Raw genomic sequence first — 18506 nt, forward strand, 5'->3', positions numbered from 1 at the left:
ATGATTACCTAAACCCTCCAAGTTCCTAAATTTATTTTTTAAATCAGAAAACTGATTCAGTATCTACTAGAACAATAGTACCTCATCTGATTCATCTATCCAGATCTCAGCATTCACAGTGACGTCTCAGAACAAGTCTCTAAAGGCTCTGGAAAGTTGTGAACCCCACATCAAGGAGAATGAGAAACTGCTCCCAAGGAGTATTTGCGAGACATTGTCAAAGAAAAAGGTACCATGAAATGCTACTGCAAATCTTTCACGTTAAGTATGTATTTCCATTCCTGGATCTTGCTTTCTCTCCCATCAATACAGCTCAATGAAGAATATATTCTACCATATACATACTTTTGAGAACCAACTGATAGAAATTCAGTGACAGATGCTATTCTGGCAATAAACATGGTGTAAGAACCCACTTAACTTCAGAAAAGAACAAATAAAGCAAACAGAACTTGCATGTACATTCAGATGATGCTCTTCAAGGCTGCAGTATGAAAACTCCTGCTGGTTCAGACTCCCTTGAAAAGGAAGCAGCATGCCATTTTCTCATGGTGATGCACACAGAACAATGGATTGGGGTCCAGAAGTATCAAGCTACTTCCAAGCAGTTTGATAAAGCCACATGCCTAACTTTTTCTTTCACAAGTAGACAAGATACCATTTCTTGTCATTACCAGCTGGTTGTGTTTCAGAATGGCCATTTCTCTCCAGGAGACCTAGCCCAAGCCCAGTCCTTTGATAGCTTCTCAGTGAATTTCTGTGCATGTAGTTAAGGCTCAGAATGAGAACTTGTGGTTTTCAGAGTAGCAACACACTCTAGAACTTTCAGTTCTCAAGAAATCAGAAATATTTTCAGTTTCCTGACAATTACAAGAGACTAGGTTTAAAAAAAAAAAACAACAAAACAACAAAAACAAAACCAAAGACCAGATATCACAGGAATAATTTAATAAATGTTTAAAAAGCCATTTGCTGAATGACACTTGGTACCAGCTGTTCAGGTGAAACACATTTAGTTTTGTGAGTTTTAAATATACCTCCTATGTCATGTATTTCCCCAACTTTTCAAAGAAACAAGGATAAGGCCTTTTGCTCAGAAAGGGACCTCAAAGCTTGCACAGTGCAGATTCTTGCAGCAATGAGGAAGTCAGACAATCATGGAGAAGAAACAAGAAGTGGAACTGAATGGCTAGGAAAATGCTGATGATAGAAACAGATTTTTATATATCAACTACAGTTTCAATTTTTTAAAATGGTCTTCACAGCTCCTTCTTCATACAGCATTTATGTGGACCAGGACTCTTTAACAGTGCAACACCACCACCATAACGTTTACTTCTCATATCTGTTAAAGGTTAACACAACAAATTGTGTCGCTATCAAAAATCAAGAACTGAAATAAAGTTGCACAGAGGTTTTATTTTAGGCTGTAATTTAGGGAAGGGCTGAGTAGTTTTTACATCTCAAAGAAAACATTTACTTTGTGATATGAAAAATTTGTGCAAGAAACATCACAATTCAGAATTACCTTCTCACTATTATTTTAGTAAGTGCTTGTTAACTTCCCTTTGCTGCAGAGTTGTTCAAAGTTAAGGGCAATAAACACACTTCAGAGTAAGATACTTTTTTCCTGAATGGCATTTGATAGCGCACATTTTTCCAGAATCTTGTATTTGCTGAACATGATTGTTCTGAAAAGTCCCCTTTCCATTGGATAGCTCCATGTTTTTGCTTAATGTATCTGATTGATTCTGGCATGCTTGTGTAGTCCTGTATTTCATCCATTTCTATAAGAATTACTTGAATCCCATCACAGATGAGAGCATTATACATAGCGAGCTGTTGTTCAAAAGTGTTTTCTTGCAGGCAGCAACTACATGTTTCTGATCCCAAAATAATCATCAGTCTTCTGCTTTGCTTAAGAGTTTCATCAGCAACACTGACCACGGCTGTAAGTAATAAAGGAACAATCAGAGTTTGCACAGAAACTTTGCAACTGATGTAAAGTACTTCTTATTTTTAAAATTGCGCATACATGAAGCTCGTATGAATGTTTAAGATCTTCACAATGTCATTCATGATTCATGATACACTGCATGACATAACGGATGAAAAAATAGTTTTCTTTAGCTCCCAGGAGGAGATATTATTCCAAAAACCTCAACAATATTATTAATGCTGTTGAATCCTCATTTGTTCATCAATTAAAAAAAAAAGTGTAGACCTTCGTAATATTGGAACAAAATTTTCGGTTAAAAAAAAAGAATTGTCCATTGGACAAATTATCCATTATAAATAAACAAATACAGCTTTCTTTAAAAAAATGCAGTTTTTAATTGTATAGATAAACTTCAAAACTGAGAACAATGTCTCAAAAGATAACTTATTACCTCTACTAATTAAAGCATACCTTCTCCAGGTAAATCATCCCTTCCAAATATGAAGAGATTATATCCACATTGTTTTTCTAGAACATCTGGGAGTATTCTATGGACAAAGGTTTCCAGACAATAGAAACTTCTGCCTTCACTGCTTTTTGCATACAGGACATATGCGTCATAGATTTTCCCATCTAAAACAAAAACAAACATTTCTATTAAAAAACTAAAACTCAGAAAAATACCTTTATTGCAAAGTTCCATTTTGGTCTGTTTAAAAATAAGAACAGGGGCTGATTTCATTCATCTGAAATAACTTCGAGTAACTAAAAAGCTCTACAAATCAAAAGAAAAATGATCAGCCACAGAATCTGACTCCCTCTCCCATCATAGTCAGGGAGGAGTCAGCAAGTCAGCTGGATACAGGTCGTGGGGCCTGCAGGAAGGATCTCCCAACCCCAGACATGCCATGACATTAAGAAATGCCCTGCTACATGACTTTCTTCATCACCTCCCCTGAAACAAACTCAACAGCAGTTATCTTCACTTCTAACTAACCTAAGAGAGGGAGGGAAAATGGCAATTCTTTCTTGTAATAATTCTCTGGAGTAAAGGCACACAGAAGAAAAGGCAAGAAGGAAGCTGAGGTTTTAAGATTTAAAACTGCATAGTAAGCAGGACTGAAGTAACCAATTCAAAATCAGATTTAACTCAAAAAGTTACAAACACAGCTTCCTTGATTTTTTTTTTCAATTAGAACTCCATTAAAGTGCTCTGGAAGAACTGAGCTTCTGGCCAAAAGTTGAAATTACTTTTCTTTGAAAACATTTAGGACAGCCACGAGTAAACATTAACTACCTCATGGTATGTAATGCATTCACTTTCAAGCTATGGGGAACTTTAGACAGTCCAATTCTGAGCACTGATACAAAAATATCTAAGATGTTGTCCTTATTTCAAATTTTTCATGCATATCTTCATGCATTTGTCTACAGTATAGCAAACAAAAACATGTAAGAAGAATCACAGAACACAGAACTAGTAGCAAATTTTCTCTTTGGCATCATAATTTACCAAATTCAAAAGAAAATGTGGGTAAAAAAAAGAAATTGCAAAACAAAATAAAACAAAAAAATAATCTCTAAAAAATTAGTTTGATTTTCAAAATAAATATTTAATGCATGTCTTTAAAAGCTAGTTTACAGGATGTAGCTCTGCTGACACCTATTGTTCATCATCAGAGTGACCATAGAGCTATAGGTAAAGAAATCACAGAAAAGCAAAAACAACATGCTAATTTTGGAATAACCTGTAATTTTTTTTGGCCTGTCTCACCATGACTGTCTTTAATATTACAGCTTTTATTACCTTAAGCATGATTATATATTTTACCCATATGACTGAAAAAATTCTCTCCCAAAATGTTTTTGTGTGCATCTGAAAATGCCTCATGGAACTTCCACACACATTCTACTAAATAATCCCATTATTTCTCAGAAGTGATAGCAAGAGAAAAAAATTAATAGGCTAATTACATTTCCATACCTGGTCACATTCACATACCTTCTTGACTTGAAATGGCACAGACAGAATTGCGATACCAAAGAACCAAATCAATCTTGAAAATCTTGTAGATTATTAAAATAACAAATGTTAAAATTAACAAGGAGACAAGACCTCCAGTCAGCCACCTTTGTAGATCAGGAACTGCACAAAAATATAAGAAGATTGCTTTTTCAATGCTGAATTTGTTCAAATCTGATCTTCCACACAAATGCAATACAAATTTGAATATTATATTTTTCTTTTCTAGTTACCTGTTTTTTAAAATAATGAGAAATACTCTACTACAGTGATTCCTTCCCTACACACAGGCAAATGTATGCACACGGCAAACTGCAATGCACCCTGTCTTCTACCAAAATGATATACAAGAATTTGGTATCAAAACACCTTCTGGGGGAGTGAAGATAAACACAGGCCTCAAAAATAACAAGTATTTCTTACCTCTGTGTTTTAATATAATATATGATGCAACCTGCCCAAAGGCATTTGAAGCTTGACAGACAAATGGCTGTTCATAATCTTCATTACTCACTTCTGAAATTATTAGCTTCACAGAATGCATAGGGCGTCCATCATAAGAAGTTTCTCCCCTATCCAAAAGGTGACAAACAGAACCTTAAAACTGCAGCCCATTCTGGAATGGCTTCATCTCTCTCATCTGCAGCACAACAATGGTTATTTCCTTCTGCAAATGTCAACCACAGTTCACAACAGATGAGCAATTGCATTATGTGAAAGAAACCTAAACAGTCAGACTTGTCCTCGTACTGACATTTAGCACATGCACTAGAAACCATCAAGACACCAAGGCATTATCTTATCTGGAGATGTGTTTCCCCGAAGGAAAAAAAGGTTGCTATAACTTGAAGTACAAAAATATACCTTACAAACCTAAGCAAACCCTTGTTACAAGCTTCCCAATGACTGTAAGAGTAGATGGACAGAGAGATTCCACAATGGGTTATGACACAGAAATAGACCCTGGAACAAGGCATCTAGTGGTCAGCAGCTCTGGGACAGGGAGGACATCAAAGGTGGTGACATGCAGCAGACACCACCAATTCACAGTGTGATTCCAGCTACAGGGAATGGAGTCTGAACTGTGCTTCATCCCATGGATCAGAACAGACTTGTAACAGCTGATTGTGTCACACTGCACATTAAGAGACACAGATTATCCCCTATACATTGTACAAGGGCACAAAAAAGCTCATACAGCACACTCAGTTGTTGTGTACCATGACATGTGACTGATGTGTGAACTAAACTACATTTTAACCACCAGCAAAATGTGGGACACTGCTACCTTGTTAATAGCAGACCTCAAATGCAAAATTAACTAATTAGTCTACTTAGTCAAGCACCATTCTTTCCTGAAAATATAGTCTAGTTACCATTTAATGCAAAATAAAAGCTTGAAACATATCATAAAGGGCATATAGAGGACCAAATGAATCACTTTCTAAGCAAAAAGTTACAGTAATTTGAACACTGTAACAGGGAATGAATGAATCAACATCACCAATGCAGATGACTAATGGTTGCAAAGATGATCATTTAAGTGCTACAAAGTACAAAAAGTGACATTGCTCTTACAATATCAACTCAATGACCATGTGCCTCTGCATTATGACCCAATTTTTTATGGCATTAAATTTTTTATGACAGTATATTACTTTGTCCCCTTGCAACCTTTCATAGAAGCAGATGTGAAGGGAAGGGAGAGCACAATAGACAGTCTGAAGTTCATACACCTGTACATGCCTGATCCAACCAAAAGAGGTCTCTGCCGGCCATAACCTGCATTACTGTATTACAATTAAGAGACTGTAACAAAACAGTTTAGATTGGAAGTTTAGATTTTTTTTTACAATGACCAAGAAAAATGCAACTTCATGTGAAGTCCATGTGCCTACTATGTTTCAAGTATTTATTTCAAAGCACAAAGTGAAGTGGGGAGGGCAAGCATTAGAGTTTTGGGGGTTTTTTTAATTGCTATTTAAAGCAAGGGGAAAATGTTGCTTAGTATTTTAATGTCAAAGGTACAGAGTTCCACTTTGGTTGCCAACACAAAATTCTCTAATCTGAAAATATACTTACTCATAGGGACTTGCAGAAATTCTGCTCATATAAAATACATCAATATACACACCGTTGCCTGTCCAAAACACCTCATACCCATCAGCACCTGTTGTATTGCAATCCACTGTAACCCGTGAGCCTATAAAATTGTGTTACAAAGTAAAGAGTTAATTTCCATAACCTATAAAAGTCTATACAATTCTGTTCACAGATTCCCACACAGACCAGCTAAGGATGGTACCAAACCCTTTCAGAAAAGTTACTCTAACAGGGGGTCTATATACTCAGTGATCTGCAGATCCAGAAAGAAAAGGGTAGGATGGAAAAGGCTGAATCCAGGAAGAAGATGCCTCCCTCTGAGGCATCACTTTGCCTGCAGATTTGAGATGGATCTGTTCTTAGAATTTCTTCCAGAGTGATGGAAAGCAACAGATGTAATAGACAATCATTTGGGTTCCCTACAATTTTCTTTGCATCTAAGAAATTTCCCTGGGACTTTGTAAGCAACATGCATAATTTCTTTCCCCTCACCACTCAACACTCACCCTTTGGAAGATTAAAAAAGATAAATTGAGCTGGCCACTGAACTAGGGTTTTTTTCCAAAAACAAAACCAAGAAAACACAGAATAGGGCACTTCTTGAATATAAATTTTCACTAGGATACAAATTCATATTTCCTCATGGAGAAAACTACTTACCAAGTTCCACTTCAATGGAGTTGTTTCTTGGGTAAGATATTTCTGGAGGCTTTTTTGGTGGGCTCACTAACCAAAACAAAGAAAGTGCTTTTTAGAAAACCATTAGGGCAGTTGCTGTCTGTTCTATGATCTATAACCCAAGTACAACATAAAAACACCCCCTTGTACAACAGACAAGGCTGTCAGCAATTTTATAGCAAACATCACTCAATACTGAAAGTATCACATCTCAGATAGTCATTACTTCTGACTTGAAGCTAAGCTATTCTTCACTCCATCTCTTCCAAAATATAATGACACAAATCTCCACACACTCATGGTGGACTGGCTGTTTCATGACATAAAAATTCTGTAATATTGCATGCACAGGTGCTGAGAAGGGTATGGGTAAATATCTGAAGTAAATACCCCTCTACAGTCTAGATAGCCTGTCACCCAGCACCACACAGATACAAACTGGAGCCAAGTACTTTTAAAGTACTACTTTAGACTTCTACTTTTCTAAAGGTGAATTTCAATTTCTGTGCTCTAGCCAAAGGCCTTAAAGTTTTTCCCACAGCACTACCTATGCGGAAGTACAATATTATTGATCCCTTTTAGATGTTTACAATTAAGACCACATATATGACACTCTCCAAGTGTACAAATTAGTAAATATAAATCATAAAGCATCTCATTTGAGATACCTAGCAAAGTACATAGGATTGCCTCAAATATGTCCTTCCTTTCCCCTTCTGAAAATTGGGTCTGCCCTATTATTTGGACCTCAAACCACCCATTTAAGTGTAAACTTGCTCAGTTGGAGTCTTAAAAAACTACTTTAAAAACTACTGTAAAAACACTCAGTTATGGCAAGGAAGTGACACGATTTTGCTTCTACTGAGTAGTAGAAGCCAAAATTCCACTGAGAGAGAAGTTCTAGGGACAGCTTTTAAAACCAGAATGATCATTTCATTTGATCCAACCTTATGTTCCTCAGATTTTGTTTATCCTTATCAAATAGACATATAAATATGATACATACTCCCATCATATATTCATACACACTCTTACATGCTCACATATGTATGCATATATATGCCATAGACAAAACAGGCAAGTACAAAAAAACCAAATAAATAGCAATACATTAGTAAACTTTTAAATGTCTTTCAGCAGCTGGAATGTAAAAACAGTATTGGTATTGCATACCTTGGTATAGCACAGTCTTTTCAGTGATCCATCATCAATCTCATAATACTGTGCTAGCAAAAGATTCCATGTTTTACACCTATACCATCTTTTATAATTTTTTGTTGTGTTGGTGGCTCCCCAACATAAATCAGGGTCTGCTGAGCCACACACACAATATCAGAGATGAGCAGTTCTTGGGCTGAGCAACTTAAAATGAAAAGCAGAAGAGACAAAGGTTTGAAGGAAACAGATACTACACACAGAATGAAGACACTATTATTATTTGGGCAGGTTTAGTTCATTGCACTTGCATTAAGAGGATAATGTAAAAGACAAAGAAGTAAGATGAGCAGGACTTTGAACAAAGGAATGAATCTTCAACATGGTGGCAACAACACACAAAACATAAACGCCCTCAGCCAGCATTTATTTCCCTCATATTTAGGTGAAAACCTGTAGACCTAAGCATGCCTATGTGCAGATCAAGTCTTTCCACTTTAGAAATTTGTGACAAAAATTTTGAGTCATTATGAACACAAACACGGTCAAATTACTTACTTACCTTCTACAATCAGACTGACATCTCGTGAAATGTTATATTGTTTTCCATTGTAGGTATATGTTGTTTCACACGTATAGTTTCCCTGATCATGTACAGTAACATTGAAAATTATAAGATCACTGTTTGAGAAGGCAAACCTCTTCCCTTCCAGCAGCTGGCAGTTCTAAAAATGTGTAGAGAACTCAGTTAATTCATATCACTGTATATTTACATGGTTTGTCTCACTCTAGTACAATCTGAAGCTTCAATGGACCACAGCATTAGGATGGATGCCTTACAGAGGCTGAGAAAGAGCAAGGGCTGTGGAATAAAAAGCACTTGCTTCATTTTAGCTGAGTTTTTAATTCAAAGATACCCCAGTTCATTTCCTTTGGAAAGAAACTTTCAGTATTAGAGAACTAAGAAAGTAGAATGCAAGAGTCAGGATTTTAAAAGTATTCATCCCTAAAGAATCACTCAATAATTACACTTTCTTTTTTTTTTTTAAGGAACCTAAATATGATATAGACTGCATGAGCCTCAGACAGAAATTCTGCAGAAGGTACCACACTCTTGTAACAGAAGAAGCCTTTAAATTAGTGGAGACATGAAATAGAACTACTTAATAGAACAATACTGAGCACATAAGGGATATCTCATACTAAATCTGTTCCCTTGCAAAAGAAAGTCGTGAATGTGTTTCTCTGGCAGGTAAACCGATGCCACCTGGTGGATACGCGAGTCCACGGCACTCCTACGTCTAACCTGAATTTCTATCCCGTTAATCAAAAAACCTAATACACCTTTACAAAATTAAAGAGTCTTAATACTCTTCCAGATTTTGCTGTTTGGAGTTTTTTTAATAATTTTTCTCCCATTTACAATAAATCTTTAGTTTTTCTGCTCCAATTCGCAAAAGTCAGTGATTTTTATTTCAAGTAATGGACACCTCTAAGACAGTATGAATCATGACATTCTCACCTTATACCAATGAACAGGCTGAATATTCTTCTCATTCCTGAAATAATCCAAGTGTGGACACACAACCCTTGCGGATGGTGATGTGAATATCACCTCCTCTACAGCAAACTTGTCATTTAAGCATAAACCATCAATCCTCTCAAAAACTGTTATTTTTGTACGCATCTTCTTGCAACTTGACAAATTTCTACAATTAAGAGAACATAATTAAATTAATCTAATTGGCACATTTTGCAATTCAAAAATATATGGCATTCTTTTTGGAGAAGAAAGAGAAGACAAGAAGTTCACAGTTTCTTTAATAGATTTACTTTTGCCTACAAGGAAAAAGAACCCAAAACTAGACAATTTCCGCAACATAAAGTTAGTTTTTGTGACTGCACTTTCTCTTCTTCATTAGTATTTCTCTTATCCTCAAAATTTTACTTGCTTTCTAAAAGTTACTGACTTTGCAACTCATTGCTATAAAAAGTAATTTTTTTTTAACTTTCACCTTATGACACATTCATAATCTCCAGAATCTTCTAATATTGCAGGAAGAAACCAAATTAAACTCTTGTGCTGGTGAACTCTAGACAGTTTGTCTCTAGGCACAGCTGCCTGGTTACCAACTTTATACCATGTTAAGTTGTAGTCTCCACTTTTCAAGTTCTTTTCCAGAGAACAGTTAATAGCAAGGGGCTGCCCATCAGGCACAAGACTTTGCCTCAACATCACATCATAGGCTTCATATCTCTCTAAAGAAAAGAGATAAACATTAATGAAAAACTCAAACACTCTCCAAGAACATATTGAAATAATTTCCTGATTACATTTATAAAGTTCACTGAAGTTTTCACCTCCATTCTCAAGTCAACTACTAAAAATACAATTTTAATCCCTTACCTTTACAGCTTAGAGTACAATCCAGTGGTACACAGATAGAGTTATGCCACTGAAATGAAATGCTGCTTTTTGAATGCAATATTTACACTCAGTAGAATGTCTTTGTTTGCAGCAGACCTGTTATTTGCATGTTTGGATGCAAACTACTAAAGTCCTTGTGTTTTCCCAGTCTGTTTCACGTTGTGCATGTACAGAAACACACACATGCACACAAAGTTCACTTTTAACGTCTTTGTTTTTAACTTCACTTAACTGTAATCAAAGTAATCCTTCAAAACAGACTGCTTTTGACACCCAAATGTTCTAAGAGGACATTGAAGTCAAAGATTCTGTTGCACAAATAATAAGTTTACTTATGGAAATTTCAACTCACCCCTCATTTTATGAACATTTAGATAGGAAATATTGCAATCACCAATGAGATAATTTTCTTTTCTTTTGACACAAGCAGAAAAAGAGCAACACCATGAGTTTGACTTGGGCCAACTCTGGAAACCACGGTCACATTCCTGAGTCAGTGTTATATTTACCTAAACTTCCTTGCTTAGAATGTAAGAACTGCCACAGAGGCACACAGGTGTCCGTTTAGCCCAAAATCCTGGCACTGATAACCAGTGCCAAATGTGCAAAAGAGAGGAGGACACAACACATACAGTAAATACTTTGCTTTCCTCTTATATTCTGCATGAAAAACCATTCACTGGCTTTTATAATTTCTCTGGGTATCATGCATTTCTTGTTACGAGAAATGGTAAACTTTCTCACATCTGCCCGAGTCTGCCGTATTTACAGTTTTACAGATCTTCATCCCATCTTGCCTCAGTAATTTCTTTTCTATACCTCAGAATCCTCCTTCTCATATGGAAGCCATCCCACATCAAGTGACACAGTCACTCATCTCTATCTCTTCTGATATAGTCTTTCTGAGATGGAATTACTAAAACTGCAAAGTTGAACAGGTACACATTCATCCTGGGTTGCAGAGTAGCATAATGAAGTTTTCTGCTCTGCTGCTTTCCAAAAATTCTGGTTTTATGCTCAACACTGATGACAGAGTTAATTATTTCAGAGAGCATCCAGAGATATCGAAGCAGCATTTTCCCAGGCAGTTCTCAATTAGCTTAATGCTCACATCACACACACGCTGTACATGTTTCTGCTATATGTGTATGAACCTTCCATGCCCCTTCATATCCACTTGATTTTACTTATTGACATTCTATCAAAAAACTATTTGATATGCAGACACCTTCTTCATAGTGAGCATCAGTTTTAACCATCAAAGGATAATTTTGTCACCCACAGTTTGCAACAACTCACTATAAATCTTTTTCAAATTACTTACCCAAACATTGAATTAGTCAGGTATCTTGTGTTGAATGCCCTACAATAACTGTGATTGTTAGGAAATGCTGTGGTCACAAGACCTGATAACACTTTTCTGCCACTAAATGCTAATATTTTGAAACAGTGTAATAGGCCCCAGCATGCTAGAGACCATTTTGCTGGAAAGCAGATCTTTAGAGAACACTGGGGTCTTGGTGGACCACAAACTGACCATGAGCCACCAATGATCCCTCATGGTAAAAAAGGCTAACAGTGTTCTGCGTAACATTAGGACCTGCCAGATTTGAATTTAGTGGGGAGAGTCCAGCCCATAGCTGCAAAAATGATTAAGGGAGTGGAGCATCTCTCACCTGAGGAGAGAATGAAAGCACAGAGACTGTTCAGCCTAGAGAAGAGAAGGCTTGATGAGAGTGTGAGTGGGTCTTATCAATTTGTGCAAATATCTGATGGGAGGGAACAAAGAAGAGAGAGACAGACTTTGCCAGCATTGCCCGCTGACAGGACATGAGGCAATGAGTACAAATTGAAACATAAAACACTCCATCCGAAAACAAGAAAAGACTTTTAGATTGTAAGGGTCATCAAACACCGGAACAAGTTGCCCAAAGAGGTCATGGAGTCTCCATGAGTTTTTCAAAATCAAACTAGAAATGGTACTGGGCAACCTGCTCTAGCTGACCCTGGAGCACGTCAGTGAGGTTAAACGACATGATTTCAAGAGTTCCTTTCCAATCTAAATGATTCTGTGATAAGACACTACATAAAATAATGTATATTTTATGTTTTATAGGTTCCTGCTCTTAGGAGTATTTAAAAGAGCTCACTGGCATGCACTTAAATTTTACTTTTGCAGCTATTTTCTCAGAAAGTTAGTATTACTTGTGTGAAAAAAGTTTCAGAACACAAGTTTCCATAGTCAATAAACTTACTTGTAATAATTAAAAACAGAAAAGCTGTTGCAATATTACATGAAAACAGTGTTTTTGTTGTCATGTTTCCCTGCAGAAATGGAAAGAAAACTTTCAATTAGTGTCTTCCAATATGAACCTGCACAACTTAAAGTCAACGTTTGCATTACACAATTAATACAGGAATTACACAGTTAATTAAGGTCACATGAAATACAGGAATTGTCTTTGACTTGTTTAGAGCCTGTTACCTGCTTGTTTTACCTGAAATCTCCTAGTTATTATAACAGAATTAAAAAAGTGTTGTCCCTTAGATGGAATCTGATTTCATTTTTCTGACTATTTTTGTCACCTACTTCTGTACTGTCTCCAGTTATGCTGCAGCCTGTCTGAGATGGGGACGAGAGGACAGAACTTGCATATAGTTTCAAAATATAGGTGTACTATGGATTTATAAACTAAAGCAATTATTGGTTTTTTTCAGGATTTTTTTCCTAATAGTTTCTAACCACCTCTTTGTTCTTTGAGTACTAGGGAGCACTGACCTATATTTTCATGGGCTTATGTAGTAAAAATCTAAGATCTTGTCACTGAGTGCTAAGAATCAGGTAAACCCAGTCAGCTGCTGAGCATGGGATGCTAGGACTTTAACCATATGTTTTCATTTTAAATTTTCTTTACATTTCTCTTCAATGAATTTCTTACGTTAACTCAGTCGTTCACTATCATGAGATTTTTCTGCCACTCTTTGCAATTTACACCCCCTTTTCTAGCCTAGATATCTTTGTATTGGTGGCAAACTCTGCCACTGCAACGGTTTCCCTCTCTCTGAATCATTAAAAATACATGCTAAGTAGAAGAGTCGTTTGGGACTCCAGTAGTGATCTTCCTTCACCTGAAAATCTAAGCATTTATGTTTTACCCGCTTATTAATACATTTGAGAAAGATTATCAGGACTCTTTAGTAGTCTTCCGATCCACAATGTGTTTTGAGAAGGACTATTAGATACATGCCTCTGACAAGCTGTTCCTTAACTTGACCTGTCATTCTGCTTTTTTTCTATTAAGCCTATCAAAATGTTTTACAGCACTGTGAGAGGATAAATGCAACTATTCAAACAGAGGGAGGAGCAGAACCCTGTCCTGTTGTGAAGAATCTTTAGGTGATCACCATTTTCTACAACAGTAAAAGATAACACTTCCAGCTGCTACGTCTTACTTCACCAAACTGACTCAGAAGCGTGCCATATATTGAGTCATCCACACTACTTTCTGCAGTGCCTGCTTGCTTTCTTCCTTCTTCCCCTTTCTCTTTCCTCCTCCCTCATTGCAAATTTTCACTTACATTACCAGGCAGGTCCTTTCTTGCCTAGCTGTGAGAAGGAATGAGTTCCCACAAGAATCCTGAGCAGTGAGATACACAAAACATTAAAATCACTGGAGGCAGGTTATGTGTGCTTGTATAAAAGCTACAACTCCCTCCAGTAGTTGTGATGGACAGTAACTCTTAAAAGATCTATAGTTTTTATTTTAAAAAATATGAAAATATTATAAAGAAAATAAAGATAAAATAAGACTGAATAGACTTGACTTATGACCAGGTATTTTTTATAGCTTCTCTGAATCACCGTTTTTTCATAACCTCTATTCCACTACAACATTACCTTACTCTAGTGTTCTGTTTCACGTGACTCTAAAGCAGCTTTCTGCCCCAGCACTAGATTCAGCAGATGCAGCCGCAGTATTTTGCCACATCCAGAAAGTCTTCCAGAATCCTGCTTCTCTATAATTTCAATGCTTTTTCTAACTGTTTAAATTTATAACTTGCCCTTTTGTCAACATGGAAGGCATGCAAATATATATACTCTTGTTTAAAACCATACACATGGACTGTTTTGAGGAGACTCCTTCTTGTCTCTGACTTTTCACAGTGAAAAACTTCCATTTCTCTGAAAAGTAGAACAATAAACTTAGGCTCTCCTCTGTGCAGGCATTCACATAATTAATGATGAAAATAACAAACATGTGACTGCAGAGCTAAGTGCAAATATTTTTCCTACCACATTCTGCCATGATAACATCTTGAGCTTGCAATCAACTCGTGGAGTTTTCCCACTCAGGATAGAATTCAACTAGAGTTATCTGACCAAATTTTCTGGAGGGGAAAAAATTACAGGTATCTGAGGCCATGTCCATTAAGTTTCACCCTGAAAGGAAATTATTTTTATCAATTTAAGTTTGGGGGGTTTTAAAAAAAAACAAAAACAAAAACAAACAAACAAACAAAAAAAGAAACCCTGAACCAACCAACCAGCCAAGTCTGAAAGAGGTCTTTAATGATACATGTACCTGATTTATAATTACAACATCCACAAGAGCACATAATAAGGTATAATTCTCTTTAAAATATGTCATTAAATAGGTATAACCACCTTTTCCTCAGTTCTCTAGGCCTCTCAAACTTGAGCTATTCAATTAATAAAAGTCTCCTTGGAACTTCAAAGCATCACAGGTTTCACTGTTTTTGGCAAACATGTGGTAGTTTTTCTTTGAGTATCTTATTCCAAAGCACAGACATATTAAAACATGCAACAGTCCTGTCCTCAGAATTGAGAGAACAGCAAGTCAGAGTAGCAGACTTTCTGTTACATAAGCCCATGAACATTTTAAACTATTTTAAAATATATATATTCATATTACCTTGAATGCTTCTATTAACTGCAAGGTATGCCATGCTTCTTCTAGAGAGATTAATCAAATGTCTCACTTCCGATCTGAAAAAAACGATTACAACAAACGTGTTGGACATACCTACCTGGTCCGGAAAAGCTGGGTCAGCCGCCCCGTGTGGGATGTAGTTACAGCACTGCGACTAACACGGGAGCCTTTTTTCTGTGAAACGCTGGCATCCCTCAGCAGGTATGGCAGGAAATAATTTTTCAATACCCTTCATTTAAATTCTGGAGTATTGCTGGAAACATTGACTGTGAAGGGGCTGCGGGGCGGGGCGGGGCGGGGCGGGAGCCGCCCGTCCCGGCAGGATGCGGGGTTCGCAGGACACCGCCACAGTCGGGAGCCGAGATTCAGCTGCGAAGAACAGGCGCTCTCACGCTTTCTGCCAGGAACCGAGCCACGAAAGCGCTGACCTTTTACAAGTTTCACTCCCACTCCTAAACTGTCCCCAGCCCTCAGTTTCCCCAGGAGGCATCACCTCGGTCTGAGCCACCTCCCAGCCCCAAAAGCGGAGCGTAGAATCGAAGAACCATCTGCGGAGCTCTACGGATCTCCTCCTCGGATTATCCCAGGCTTGACGCCGTCCGCCCTGTTAAGACGACTGACGGAGACAAGCGGTCCCGGTTACACCTAACCGGTGGCGCCGCCCTCGACGTGCATAGCCACAGCGGCCGCCCCCATCCTCGCCGGCTGCGAAACTCCGAGTGCAGGCAGGCTCGCCGCGGACGGATCAGTGCCCAGGTAAATTCTCGGTGCTGCCTACCGTGCGGGGGCGGGGCGAACCCCGCTACCGTCTCCTAGAAATGCCGGGCAGCTCCTCCCAGCGGCGCCTCACACTCCCCGGCTGCCTCTTGCAAACCTGGGTGTCCCCGCGACGGGGACATGGCCCCGCGACAGGGCAGGGCAGGGCCACCTCCCATTCTCTCCCCGCCCCGGCCCAGGTAAGCGGTGCCTGTTAAACCCAGCCAGCAAAAAATACGACGTTTGAACAACAGTCACTGGTGAAGACGCTGGCCTCAACCATCCCCCCCAGCCCTTCGCTACCGTGGGCTGGGCTCTGCCTCCGCCCCAGGAAATCCTCCAAGTACAGATTGCGAGATTTGAGGTGACTGACGACTTTTTTTTTTTCGCTTTTTTCTTTTTTCTTCAGTTTTGTGGCACGGACAGCTGCAAAGCTCCGTAGCTGAAGACACCATGTCCGTGGAAGAGAAAGAGCTCCTCGAGACTATGGAGGCTGTTGGCGGGAGCATCTCAAGGACATCAGCTGATTTGCTTATTCAATAGGCTGCTTCGGCAGCTTGGTCTGAGTTACCGAGTGACACCTATCAATGAGATATTTGGCTCTGAACCTTCCAACAAAAAGCCAAGTGAGGTGTTCCCTAATCTGCTCTACTACACTGTTCTAGGAGCACCGATTAAAAAAAAAAACACACCAAACTTTTCAATTCTAAGAATTCCTTCTGAGATGCACACACTAGAGGTTCTGTTGTATGCAGTCGTGGTCGGGGGGGTGGGGATGGAGTTTGATTTTTTGACAATTTTCATTATAATACCACTAAATAGTGAAGAAATGTTTCCAGTAAAAATGTTTCTGGTATAAAAGACTGTTAAAACATTACCAAAATGAATAGATGACACGAGAACTATTCAATCAGTGAATAGGCAAAGTATTTTTTCTCATCTCTGAAACACTACTGATTAGGACACACAGTATTCAAGCTTGTCAGTGTTGTATCACTTGATCATAACAAAAAACATTATAACAGAAGCCAGCAGTATTTTTAAGTACTAAGACATTTAAACATATTTTGCTACAGCTCACCATGTAATGAAAAAAACCCAACCATTATTGAGTAAGCATTTTGGTATATAACATTTAAATTATTTCATCATTTTCCTTAAGTACTATTTAATCATTAACTTCTAATGAAACCAGTACACCAGGTTAGGGAAGCAGCATTGCATTCAAAAGCATATTCCCTGTTGTCTGATGTACCAACACAAAACCAAACAATCTTACAAAAAAGAGTAATTACCATTGCTGCCATCCTCCCCTCCCTTTCACATCCTCATTTGTGTGGTTTCATTATTTTTTTTTAATCATGTAAGAAACTTCAGACAAAAGGACAAAACCAAGATCAGGTATAACAGGCAGGCGCAGGAGCGCAGTGCTCCAGGTCAGGCACCAGAGCCACTGTGCAAACTGCATGAGCCTGTATGAGACTCAAGCTGGCGGGGGCAGGGACAAGCTAGTCAGGTTACTTGTCCTTATTTATAGTGCTGGTCTATCAGTCAGAGCCTCTGGTCGTCTATATCAGTAGAGTAATGGTCTTGATAGCAGGGTTACTCTCTCTGGGCTGATGATGATTGAAAGGTGTTTTGGGGAAGCCTGGTAGTCATCCATCACACTCAGTTGAAGATTACCATGTGTATGATTATCAAATTACAGACTGGGAGTTAAGAAAGTTCCAGCTCCTTAGGCATCTCCAGGAAGATGCATGCTAACAAAATGGGACACAAACCTCCTGCATGAAACTAAATGCTCATAGCCCAGTCACCATTTCTTTCTTGGCTTTCTACAAAAAGAGAACAATAGAGAACTCACCAAGAACAAAAATAAATAAAATCACCTTTAATTTAAAAAGCTTTGCTGGCACCATAACTTAGCTTAAACACCGCTCACTACAGAGTTAGCATAGTATTTCAGGTCTTTAGAGATGCTGATCTCTGACAGGTGCCAGTCAGAGCAAAATTAACTTTGTCAAAATCGGAAGGCCCCACCAGTGGTTGGGAACAGAAACACAAGTATTCCTGAATTACTACCACAATACCCATTTTGGGGTTGGATAGAATTGGTTTGTTGTTTTTGGGTGGGTTGGGGTTTTATTTTGGTTGCTTTGTTTTGGTTTTTCACATATAGGATTGAGAGGGAAAGAAACAGTTACTCCTGTGTGATACCTGCATGATACTTGCTCAGGTTCCCCAGTCTTCACCTGCAAGAACAAACCGTAACAGCTTCTCACAGGGATGTGCTCTGGAGAGCTTCCATCTCATCACAGGCATTTGGTTTTCACCTCTGTACAAAGTCAAGCTTAAGTTTGTTTGATAGACACTTCACTGTCTGTCAGGATGCCACATGGGCTGCAGCTCCCTCCCTGACAGGGAGCCCCAGTGGTCCCAGAAAGGAAACAGAGTTTCTTGTTTTCTGCTGGG

At 38.3% G+C, this 18506-nt stretch overlaps 1 protein-coding gene across 6 annotated transcripts; it reads right to left on the reverse strand.

Moving 5' to 3' along the window:
• Nucleotides 1–919: 919 nt before the first annotated feature.
• LOC139683257 (interleukin-1 receptor-like 2) lies at nt 920–16202 on the reverse strand. 6 transcript variants are annotated; one of them, XM_071578332.1, is made up of 12 exons: nt 15261–15334; nt 14621–14767; nt 12582–12651; nt 9914–10157; nt 9421–9607; nt 8461–8623; nt 6726–6791; nt 6045–6165; nt 4386–4534; nt 3942–4085; nt 2411–2572; nt 920–1949 (listed from the first exon to the last, which is right to left on the reverse strand). In XM_071578332.1, exons 2-12 carry the CDS (start codon nt 14639–14641, stop codon nt 1558–1560), a joined length of 1719 nt encoding a protein of 572 aa, XP_071434433.1. In that variant the 5' UTR covers nt 14642–14767; nt 15261–15334; the 3' UTR covers nt 920–1557. The 6 variants fall into 6 exon arrangements, with proteins under 6 accessions (XP_071434433.1, XP_071434520.1, XP_071434690.1 ...); XM_071578419.1 differs by having other exon boundaries at nt 14621–14715; nt 15261–15330; XM_071578589.1 differs by lacking the exons at nt 12582–12651; nt 14621–14767 and adding an exon at nt 15772–16202.
• Nucleotides 16203–18506: the final 2304 nt, after the last annotated feature.

The sequence above is a fragment of the Pithys albifrons genome, chromosome 1 (genome assembly GCF_047495875.1).
Source record: "Pithys albifrons albifrons isolate INPA30051 chromosome 1, PitAlb_v1, whole genome shotgun sequence".
NCBI lineage: Eukaryota > Metazoa > Chordata > Aves > Passeriformes > Thamnophilidae > Pithys > Pithys albifrons.